This window comes from Xenopus laevis, chromosome 2S (assembly GCF_017654675.1).
Source record: "Xenopus laevis strain J_2021 chromosome 2S, Xenopus_laevis_v10.1, whole genome shotgun sequence".
Lineage (NCBI taxonomy): Eukaryota > Metazoa > Chordata > Amphibia > Anura > Pipidae > Xenopus > Xenopus laevis.
In genome coordinates this window covers 97,340,813-97,353,150 of record NC_054374.1, presented here as the reverse complement: position 1 = coordinate 97,353,150, position 12,338 = coordinate 97,340,813, and the positions used below count along the sequence as shown (strand labels likewise).

The 12,338-nt window shown below is 35.7% G+C and overlaps 1 protein-coding gene across 1 annotated transcript in view; it reads left to right on the top strand.

Moving 5' to 3' along the window:
• The first annotated feature begins 381 nt into the window (after positions 1-381).
• Positions 382-12,338, top strand: part of egfl6.S (EGF-like-domain, multiple 6 S homeolog) — a 42,843-nt gene continuing 30,886 nt past the window's right edge. Inside the window, 3 exon segments of the mRNA NM_001086885.1 lie at positions 382-569; positions 8,832-8,941; positions 9,488-9,580. Coding sequence (NP_001080354.1) covers positions 475-569; positions 8,832-8,941; positions 9,488-9,580 — 298 coding nt within the window. The 5' untranslated portion in view covers positions 382-474.

Here is a 12,338-nt window from a genome sequence, read left to right as displayed (position 1 = left end):
ACAAGAGCATATGTTAGTCTTGGGTACAGTACTAAACAAAAAGTATTCTGTATTATTTCTTGTACCAGATCCTGACTGGTATTGTAAAAGGAAGAAAAAAAAAAAAGAGTCAAAGCCCACTCCCCCATCCTCCATCCTAAATGCTGCTACAGCCCACCGACCTACTGAGCTGTCAGCAGAGGCTGTGAGGGCAGACTGGCTGGAATTTCAGAACAGTCAAAGTTTTTATGCAGCTGCTCTAAGGCAAGAAATACTGTAGGCTGAGCTAACACCCAACAAAGGACTAACCAGAGAAAAGTGCTGCCTCTCTGCTCTGACACTCCATGCGCTGCTAAACACTATCAAGCCAGGATGCATTGAATCACTCTACAGGGAAATGTTATTGTGTATGTGAAGAGATCTGTGCTGATCCTGAGTTAAGAGAGGTGCATAGGGGAACATTTCTGTCTCTTGCTCAGTAACTTGTAGTCTAGGATGGCTATCACTGGGGGAATGCAAAGCTCTGACATGGTGCTGCTGCTTTGGATAACTGTAATTTGTGCTTGCTGTTCTTTTGTGGATTCATCAAGGTAAGTGTGAATACAAACTCAAACTATGTGCCTTACTCTGTTTCCATTTATTGTTTGCTGTCAATGTCTTGTAATCATAAACCACCTTTTTCATTTTAAGTTTGTGCACATATTACAAAAACCCTTATTGTATACAGATGTGTATTATTAAGAGCACATGTGCATATTAATAAATGAGAAAATGCAAAATCAGTGTTACCCTTACGATTTTATCCAATATGTATGAATTAGTACACACAGAACAGATAAATAAGAAGAAAGAAAGTTTTCAGATGCATGGGACTGCGGGTCTCACATGTGTATATAGGCAGTGATGAGCTAAATCAAAGAGCAGAAATAACATTCATCAACTAAGAGTTTTGCTTTTGAAGAAAAGCCAGACACTAGATTTTGAGTAAAGGCTCCATGTGTGTTTTGTTTGCGCTTGTGAAAATCTGGCTTTTGTCAGAACCCGGGATGTGTTTGTAACTTGCCTGCCTCCTGCTTTGGCAACCACTGATCTCTTCATGAATGAATGGGAATTGGCTGAATGGCTAACAGCTTCCCAATACCTAAATACAGGAAGAATAAAAAAGGCCAAACTAATAGGTGCATTTTATTAGTGTTCATAAGTGATGGGGATTGTCAGACATTTGCTCCCCAGCATAACTGAATATATGTATTCACCTATAGATCTTTCAAAAGCCTAACATGTTTCTTATTCCATATGGTGGAAGGGGTAGTGATTCAGGAACATGTTTCCTGGGGTGTACAATTACACGTTGAGCTGGAATCTGTTACTGTTTTAGGTCTGACATGGCTTATATCTCCAAACAGAAAGATACATTATGAACAAATGCAACAGCAGGCATTCTGCTACCTGTAGTATACAGTGAAATGTACTTCACTGCAACTTGCTCCTGAATCAGATATTCTTTTGTGTAAGAAAGGTCAACTCTAGTTGGTTAGATTCAGGATTATTTAAAAATGAGTCATTATTTTGGACCATTTACATCACTCAACTCATGTTTGACATCTCAAAGTAACTCCGGCTCATATAAATACTTTAATATACTTTATCTGTCCTACCTGAGTCAGGATTAGACCAATGGAGACCCAAAATACTTCTAAATCTTCACCCTTCTTGCAGGTTCATGAATGACATGGAGTGAGAAGTGGAAGGAAGTATATCAGTCTTGGGTTTCCTGTACTCACCTTTTACACAGGGCTCCAAGACTGGTACAGCATGCCACTCCACTGTCTGTGGTGCTGAAGCACACTAGCAATAACGGGTTTACAGTTTTTGCTCAGTCATTCCTAAGTGGGTTGCAGTTGTGGAGGCATTAGAAGAACTGAAATAGAAATACAAATGTGAAATAGATAAATAATTCCAACATAACAGCCATTACAGTTTGATTATCAATTTATCATAAATCAGTAAATGATAGGACTTATTGCAAAGTGCGATTTGCGGCACAGGCCTCCATGTTTTTTTTCACCTGTTGCGATCGTGTCTGATTCGTTAAATCATGAGCATTGCAATTTGCTGAAAATCTTTGGTGTTCAGATGTCATCGTTTCTGGAGCTTGACATCGAAATTATGTGTCAGCATGATTCTTTTGGTGCTAGTGTACTGAATCTATTGACATAGGCTACTGTAGGAACCCTAAAGCTGCTGTGACCTTCAAGGAGAGGTATACTGTTTTAGAAGGTGTTTGTTATATTGCTCCTGAATTCAATATACAGTTATATTTTCTTTAGGAGTAGAACCTAGAGCACGCTTTTGTGATATCTGGGCCAAAGAAGGGCACTTAAAGGGGTTTTTTACTTTTGAGATAGCTTTTAGTATGATGTAGAGAGTGATATTCTAAGACAATTTGCAGTTTGTTTTCATTTTTTATTATTGAAGGTTTTTGAGTTATTTAGCTTTTGATTCAGCAGCTCTTCAATTTGCTTCTTAAACAATCTGGAAACTAGGGTCCAAATTACCCTATCAACAATGCATTCATTTGAATAAGAGACTGGAATATTAATAGTAGAGGCCTTAATAGAAGGATCAACAATAATAATACATTTGTAGCCTTACAGAGCATTTGCTTTTGTAGAAGGGAGTCAGCGACGCCCATTTGAAAGCTGCAAAGAGTCAGAAGAAAAAGACAAATAACTATAAACTATAAAAAAAATACATAATCAAAACCAATTGAAAAGTTGCTTAGAATTGGCCGTTCTATAGATGAATCACTCCTGTACTTGTATGCTGATTTTTCACTTAATAATGAAGGTGCAGGCTGCTGCAATACAGAATGAAACACTGCATACAGGAGCAGATGGCAACAGCAGGTAGCTGGTTGCTATATCCATTAACTGGAAATTAAGTTGAAAATGTGTGGCCAACATTGCCAGGGACTAGTTAAAAAGCAGGTCCTTCATTGTAAATAGATCACTCAAAAAATGTATATTTCAATTACCCACTAAATGATAATGGAAGCAAAGCTAATAAAATACACTGCACAGTTCCAAATTCAATTAGCATTTCCGAATAAATCCTACTTTTATTATTTTTATTGGGAAATGCAGGTGCATAACTGGGATAGCATTAGCAGCACAAAATGAAATCGTTGTTCCACCAGATGTTATTGTCCTCTTCCAGATGGTCAGCCAAGAGCAAAAGATGTTTCAGGAATCCGGCGGCTCTGGATACAAATAATGAGAATATATGGAATTCACACGTGCCATTTGTTTTAATCTGTCAAGAAATGGCACATACTCTATCCTAACGTCCACTCCAAGAAAAAAAAGTTAATGTAACAGAACAACTAGCTACAGTTCTTGATTATTTGTCTATAGCAAGCGGAATAGAGTTTTTGAATCTTATGCTTTCTGCTTCTAGATCACACAGTGCTAGATAGGTTTAATAGTAACACACTAATTATGACTAGATGTACCGAACATAATAATGATACTGAACATCAATTTATGGACACAATGAGAAATACAAATCTCCAGATTTTACTTAAAACAAACTACAGTGGGGTTCTCATACGGTAAATTGACAAATTGAAAACAAAGTTTTCTTGCTTGACTTAATCAAGCCCAATGCTTAGGAAATGTACAAGAGCAATATTTCATGGTACAACTATTTTGGTGCTGGATGAAGATAATTGTTGTTAGTATTTAACGCTGTGATTGATGGCAGTAGTGTCCCTCTGTTGTAAATTGTTTTTTAAAGTCAACGAAAATGTACTAAATTAATATCTCAGGCCACCATTACCATGTTTTTCCAATCCTTGTGTCCTTTAGAATAGCAACCATAATGGTAGATCTGGTGGATGGAAAACTGATCAAAAGCTCTTTATTGTAGTTACGCCTTTGGCACATGAAATTATTCTCTGCCAGTGGAAAAAATACCTGTAACCCCTTACCTCCTTTCTTTGATATATATGGAAAATACTCTTGACAAGCAATTATGAGCTTCAACCTACTCAAGCTGGAATTGTGGGCCTTAATGGTAGCAAGTAGCTTCATATGTATGATAGGAGGTATGGTGTGGCATGGGGCATGTCTTTGCTGGTGGAAATATGTTGGTGCAGAAGTGTTACTTCTGCTACACATCATTAAAGACAATTATGTACTTCTTCTACAAGAAGTGTTGTTTTGGGTAGGTATTACTAGTAGAATATTGTGGTCAGTTCAAGTTAAAAAACTTCGAAATTCAACCATCGAATTTGATACTTCGATAGTCTAAGTATTTTTTCGATCGAAAACGGACGTTTTCAATCAAAGGAAAAATAGTTTGATCGATCGTTTCGAACGATTTTACAAAAAAATTCTTTGACTACTAAAAACACTCCAAAGCCAAACACTCAGAAAGGTTATAGGAGGTCCCCCATAGGCTAAACAGCAATTTGGCAGGATTAAGGTGGCGAAGTGTCAAATTCGAAGTTTTTTTAAAGAGACAGTACTTCGATTTTCGAATGGTCGAATTTGTGAAGTATTTTCAATTCGAATTGAAATTTGGCCTATTCCATGGTCGAAGTACCCAAAAATTACTTTGAAATTCGAAGTTTTTGAATTCGAAAATTCACTTCAACCCTTAGTAAATGGGCCCCATAGTGGCATAATTACTAAAACTAGTATTTTAAAATTGACTGCCAACCACGATCTGGCTTAATTTACTAACAATTTAGATTGAAAATTGTCCATGCAAGAAAAGTCTCAGCGAAATCACGTGACAACTCAAATCGTGCAACTTTTTCAAATTGTCGCTCAGAAAACATGAGTTTGTCTCAAGTTATGCTGGTGAAAACCAGCATCAAACAAACTATTGAAAATCATGGAGGCAAAAACATCTTCCATTTGTTAAAGGGACTATCTGCCATTGACTTTTACATGACTTTGACAGGTTTTAGCTGAAGTATTTTAAGCAGCTTCGAAGCATAATTAATCTCGAAAAATTTTAGTTTGACTTTCAAAGATAGTTTGCCATTATTTTTAATTTTTTATGGTTATTTGAATCTTTTTCTTTTAGTTGTGCCTTTCTCCAGACAGAAATGTACAATACTACATTGTTGATGAGGCTTGATTTATATTGCTATTAATGTTTTATCTACTGTCACCTATCAATCAAATGGTTCACTTGTAGTTAGGGTATGAAGGTCTGTAGCAACAAGATATTAATTTCTATTCAAAAAGCTGGGTAGTTCAAAGCCTATAAAGGATGTCTTGGGCCACTAATCAATACATCTGATGACCCCATATTATTGTGCTACCCTACCATTATTTTTTTGAAAACTATAGCTTTAGGACTGTTAAGACCACATTTATAGGTATGCCTGATGTGATAATATGAGAGGAGACTGACCAGAATTTGAATGGAAAATAGAGGCCAAGCCAATGTTGGAAAGTTTCTGTACTATATTGTATTAAAAGTTAATTTCAAGGTAAACTTCCCCTGTGACAATCATAAAGTTCCTGGCATTTGTTTGTACTAGGAAGCTTTAATCATCAACCTGTGAAAATGAAGTCATTTCTGGGCATACAAAACATCTGCATGCTGTAAATGTATCATATCAGAGAGACTAGACATCTTCCAGCTTATGATTTAATACATTTTAAGAGTGATAAAAGGTATCTCCCTGTTATAGCAATTAAAAAAACCCATTGCCAGAAATCCATAATATAATGCTATAATGACAGTGTATAACTAGAACTAAGCACTGTAATCTTCTTTTCTTTATCAAATATCTGAAAAGCCCCAAAACTACCCACAACACAATTGTACCACCACCACTCTGAACTGTAATCCAGTAAAGTAACCCTAGCGAAAATCGGCATTGTTCGGCTGCTGAGGCGCAACTTTGCATATTAGTGAATTATTGTAGTTGTAACGAATTTGCGGCTTGCGAAGTGGCTCGGAGTGTGGCAAAGTGGTTGCTGGCAAAAATGCGCCCTTTAGTGAATTTGCCCCATTGTGTGAAATTGGTGAAAGACCAGGACATTGGAAGGACACCACTATAAAGTGGTCATAATAAAGCAAGATGCTTGTTGCCAACTATAATTTTACTTCCTATTTTCGTTGCATTGTTGTAAAATTTGCACACTTTCTCTTATTTTGTGCTTATATAGTAATTCACTTAAATGCAGGTATGGCTCTTTATGCTATGGCACATAATATTGCAACTTTATTGCATATTATATATTACATCCATCTTTAATTTTATTTTATTTTTACATTTTTCAAATTAAATATTAATAGATGAATACAGTAGATATCTCCTTTGCCAACCCCCAGTAAAGTATTGCTATATACCATCCTATTTTTGAAAATCTCCTTACACAAAGTTATAGTACATGATCAGACATGTATTAGTCATTAAGACATGACCATAGAACCATATACAAAAAACTTCATAGAAGAGACGATTTCCTACATTGTCTACTCAAAGAAATACTAAGAACATTAAGAGATACTAATATTTTTTACATCAAAACAGATCAAGATGTTGTCATTCTGTTGTTACTCCAGATCAAGTGTATACAGCTTGTGTACTCTTCTGTAATTTTATTATTACACATTTGCATGTGTGTACTCCTACTACTTTTTCCCCTTCTCACAAGAAGTTTGTCTGTTCATCCTTATCATCAACATTGATATGGGCCATAACTGATTTCCTTTGTAAACTACAATGAGTATCCTCAAAAGCAACCACTTGTATTGCTGGTTTATGGACTTCAAAGCCTTCACTTGTCAACTTTGCTTAACTCCATTGGATAAAGCAGAGATTTTCAGCTTTGCTCATTATTAACACGATTGCACTCTTTTGTTTCCTTCTCCCCATCACTCCCACATCTGCTCTACTAATGAGAGACTTCAGTTAGTGAAACTCTGCCTTGACATTGCAGCTTACTACATTTCTCACATACTGTATGCCTAGCATCAACTCCTTGGCTCTACTTCAGAAATTGTTCAGCATCTACAGAAAGCCATTGGTCAGATCTTCAGATTGAGCTCCAAAATGTACTGTCCATCTGACATATTTATTGCGATCAATCAATTTTACAAACTTTTTAAGTGAAGCCAATTTCCATCTTCCCTCTCCTCTATAATTCTATACATTGTTGAAAACATTTGATGGAGTTAAATCGTTTTCAGCCTCATCTACAATATATTACAGTCATAACCCTTCTTATATGTTATACTTAATTTGCATTATTTGCCATTATCATTTTACAACAGGGACACACTGAATATATATATTTTTTAGCAGAAAATTGTATTGTTCAGTTGTCCACAGCTTTAAAAGCACATTATTTGAAGGGTTTGAATTCAGTCTAGCTGGACACTAAGAATTCAGCCAAATCCAAATCCTGCAAAGTGTACATTAATTTGGGCAAATCCTGAATCCTTGGGCTGGTGCAACCCTACTTTGCAAACATAGTCCATGTGTTTGACTAAAACAGTGTTATCTTTCCGGCTACCCCACTAAGCATGCAGCATTCACGCCAGGTTGGGGGACTGTGCAAAGTCTTGGTTTTACTGCTTAAAGAGCTGCTTAAAGAGGTAACCATCTGGGTCTTGCCACCTCTACTCTTCTTATAGAGTCCCAAATAGGTACTATATGCAAACAGCTTCACTACAAAGTTTTTGGAAACCCTATTTCATCAATAAAGACATATTGGTTATATATTTATATTATTTGCAATAAACCAAAATTGCATATGCTGTGCTATCAAATTCCATCCAAATGTACAGAGTATTACTTCACATTTGATAAGAACCAGGAAAACATAAGAACACACCAGAAGACTGTCTGTTACAAAAGTCATCATTGTATATGCCAGCTTAGAATTCCAGCTTGAGTAGATAGACTTAGTCACATGTGCAGCATTAGATATTGCAAGGACATCTGGTTAAGGATTCAGGAACATAAATCTGAGAAACAGCTGGTAGACCCCTAGGGTGATGTGGGCAAGAATTGCAGCTATTCTACACATATCACTAAAGGCTGTAAAACTTGACATACTTTTTGTGGTATGTTTGTTTCACAAAATTACTAGCACTTATTAATTTACAGTTTAGCCAGAAGTGGATAGTTTGTTCACATTTATAATGATTTCATCATGACAAAACTATTAACGGCACATCTGAACTTGTTCTCTGAATAGCAAACATCCTCAGCTCTCAACCCTTTATCAATAACTACAATTCTCAACATGGCCCTTTCAGCTTTGTTTGACATCAGCTGCTTGTTTAAATGACCAAAATGCCCTGTAGCGGACTGCAGAAATACTGCTCCTGGCCAGGAAATAATATAGCGTGCATGACTGTTTACAAAATATTCTCACATATGATTATTATGAGACAATACCGTATATACTCGAGTATAAGCCGTCCCGAGTATAAGCCGAGGTACCTAATTTTACCTCCAAAAACTGGGAAAGCTTATTGACTCGAGTATAAGCCGAGGGTGAGAAATGTAGCAGCTTCTGGTAAATTTCAATCAAAAAATTGAGGGTTTCTGCTCCCATTGGATGCCGGCGAATATTCTTGGAGACTATTCTTGGATGCCGGTGACTATTCTTAGGCGCCGGCGACCGTTTTTGCGCTTGACCCGAGTATAAGCCGAGGTAGAGTTTTTCAGCATATTTTGGGGGCTGAAAAACTCGGCTTATGCTCGAGTATATACGGTAACTGATGTTTAGCAACAGAATATAGGTGTAAGAATATTCCATTAGGAATACAAAAATAACCATGTAACAGTTCACATTTTGTTATGTCCCTAGAAGCCATCGGCAGCTCATAACATCTCCAAGTACAACTGGAGTATGCCGATATGGTATCAAAGCTGAATGCTGCTATGGCTGGAAGAGAAACCGCAAAGGACAATGTGAAGGTGATTCATGACTTTTATTATACTTTTTAAGTTAAAAAAAATATTGTGCTGCAACCCTATAAATATTAAATTCATAGATGTTCCATTGATGGCCCTTTTAAATGCAAAGCACTCGTGTTTTAGGATACAAATAAAATACATATTGTAGTATAAGGTGGATGCATTGTATGTCAGAGTTCGCTGTTCTCACCCGAGGCTTCTTCCTATCTGACATTTGTGGGTCAGTGGTAAACTGTTGTGACCTGCAGAGCCAGTTAGGTGCAAAAATATAAAATGTAATGCTGCAGACTATTTCATCTAATTCCTGTGGGCAGAGCTTAGAAGAAACCATAGGAACTGGGATAACAGGACAAGACATGGGTAAACTTTCATGTGTTGAATGTGCGTGCTAATATTTTTATTGTATAAAAGAAGAGAGGTGGAACATCAGATGGGGTCACAGAAAATTGGATCTTGGTAGTAAGCAGGGTGCACCCGATTGGCAGAGTGTAAATGCTTCAGTGTTATTTGTCTTTATGAACTGATCTGTATTTTTTAATTTTTCAGCTGTATGTGAGCAGGGCTGCAAGCACGGAGAATGCGTGGGACCTAATAAATGCAAATGCTTTCCTGGATTTACTGGAAAAAATTGCAATCAAGGTATGCAGTATCATTCCTTAAAATGTATTACCACTTTTGGGCTATTTTAATAACATACTGTAAAGGCTAAAGTGTACAATTGAAATAATCCTTGATTGATAAGTCGTTATCAAGTTAATTGGGCCCAAAGCAAACTCTTTTTTGTAGGGCCCATAGGAACTCCAGGAATATTAAAAAAACCTCACAAATGTATACTGAAACTGCACACGTTGTAGAGCCAAGGTTGTATTTTCATATGTGTTTTCAAAAGACTGTGCCTAGGGTGGCAGATTTAGGAAGTGCCAATGGGAGCTAAAAGGAAGGGGGGTACCTTTCCCTTAGGATAGAGCCAGGAGTATTAAGAGGGCCTATTAATCCTGATATTATGATTCATTGATGATTAGCAGAATGAATTCCTTTTTGGAATGAAAACATTTACCATTCATCCCTTCATACTATGAAAGTCTCCCAATTATCAGTTCATCTGTTTTCTGTTTGTGCTGTGTGATTTTGTTGGAAAAGGCACTGGGGAATAAAAAAGAAAAACAATTAAATAAATATGCACGATAAGCTTTTGTTTGTACTGCAGGTTAGAAATGTAGAACTACAGTTCCATGTAGTGGATGCATAGGATGCATACAAAGGTACTCAGACTTAGGTACATAGGTAATGGCAAGCATATCTAACTTTCACTTGCTAGGGGACATGATTATTCTTTACAAGTATATTAGAGGACATTATAGATAAATTGTTGAGAATCTTCTCCCAAAGAAAATATCAAATAACCAGCACCCACTTTGAATAATAGAACTTTCATTTGAAGTAGCTTATATCAAGAAATGTAAGTAGTGACATGTTGGGGAAATAATGACAGGTAATGGAAACATGAAGGAATTGCACAAAAAGTGTTCTTGTGCCTCTTGAAAATGTGCCACTGTTCATGCTTACAATTAGATAAACTTTTTTATTCTTGAGAAAGAAAAAATGTTGAGAAGATGCAATTTATGTACTGTATGCGCTAATGTGCCACTTGCTAACCTTTTTAATGTTTCATTATATTGAGTCCTAAATGCCTTTAGGTGTTTAACAGTTAACATTTCTTGTCAGTGTGATCTTTGCACTTCTGTTGTAGTGCTAAGGAATGTTAAACTGGGGCTTCTAAATGACTGATAATCCATCACAAAAAAGCTTTGGCAAAATAGTACATGTTTAAACACAGTGCAGTAAACTCACACACACAGGCTACATCAAATGTTTTTTTTCCTAAAAATTTGATTTCCTGCTACCACTTTATTAATTAAAACATGATTCATGGTTCATAAATATATATATATATATATATATATATATAACAAACAAGGGAAAGTTGTGCTCACCACTATTTTTTAAAACCATTAGGCGGGGGTGCAATGAGGCTGTGACTATATATATATATATATATATATATATATATATATATATATATATATATATATATATATATATATATATATATATATATATATATATATATATATATAGTATATATATAGTATATATACAGTATATATGTATCAGTGATTTACATGAAGACTTAGGGGGTTATTTACTAAACTCTGAATGAAAAGATGCCGAAAAATTGGCGATGTTTTAAAATAAAATCAGACTTTTAAAAAATTCAGAATTTATTAAACCCCAAGGATGGAAAAATCCGCAATCAGAAAATCTGGCATCTCAAACCTGTCGAGGTTGCATATAAGTCAATGGGAGAAGTCCCAATGAGTTTTTGATGTGCACTGGGTTTCGTGCATTACCCAGAAGTTTCTAAATTTTTGGGCAAAAAGCATAAGAAATCAGAGTTTTCGGGTGAAAAATCTGAAAAAAACTTGAAAATCCGATTTTTTTTTTCTGCAAAGCAAATTTTCGGGAAAATTTAATAATAAATAAGCGTAAAAAACCCAAGCGGATTTGATCGGAGTTTGTAGCAGAAAATGTTGAGATAAAATCGGACTTTGATAAATAAACCCCTTAAGTCACTCAACATAAGGTTGCACAAACAAACATTTGTAAATAATTTAGTTAATTATACTTGACCATACTATATTTCATATATTTCTGTAAAAAAAGATTTTTATTATGACGTTAAGTCTAATGTATCAAGTAGCTGGAATTATTGACCTGAATGAGACTTTTCATAAAAGGACTACATTTCACATGTCGCTTTCCTGTTATAATAGATACTAAATTTCAGTAATGGTGATTTTGGAATAAGCCTGGCAGGGTACTGCTCTATCACAAAACATTATTATTATTATTACAATACATCTGCATATACTGTTCTTAAATGTGTCAGTTTGACTCTACCATTGTACATATACTTCCAGCTCAGTCCTAATAAATTCTCCTAATAAATCCATTACAAGGAACTGTGTTAACATTGAAAATACACTTTCTGTTCCAAAGCTAACTTCCAAAATATATAAAGCCTTTTTAAAAGGAACAGTAACACCAAACATGGAAAGTGTATCAAAGTAATTAAAATATAGTGTACTGTTCTGCACTGGTAAAACTGCTATATTTGTTACAGAAAGACTAATATAGTTTATATGAACAAGCTGCTGAGTAGTCTTGGGGGCAGCCATTCAAGCTGGAAAAAAGGAGAAAAGGCACAGGTTACATAGCACAAAACAGATAAGCCCTGTCCAATACAATTGTGTTTTTTATTAGCACCCATGCACTTGACCATTAATGTTCTGTGCTTCTTCCAGGACTGTATATATTGTGTCAAGTCAGCCGCCTG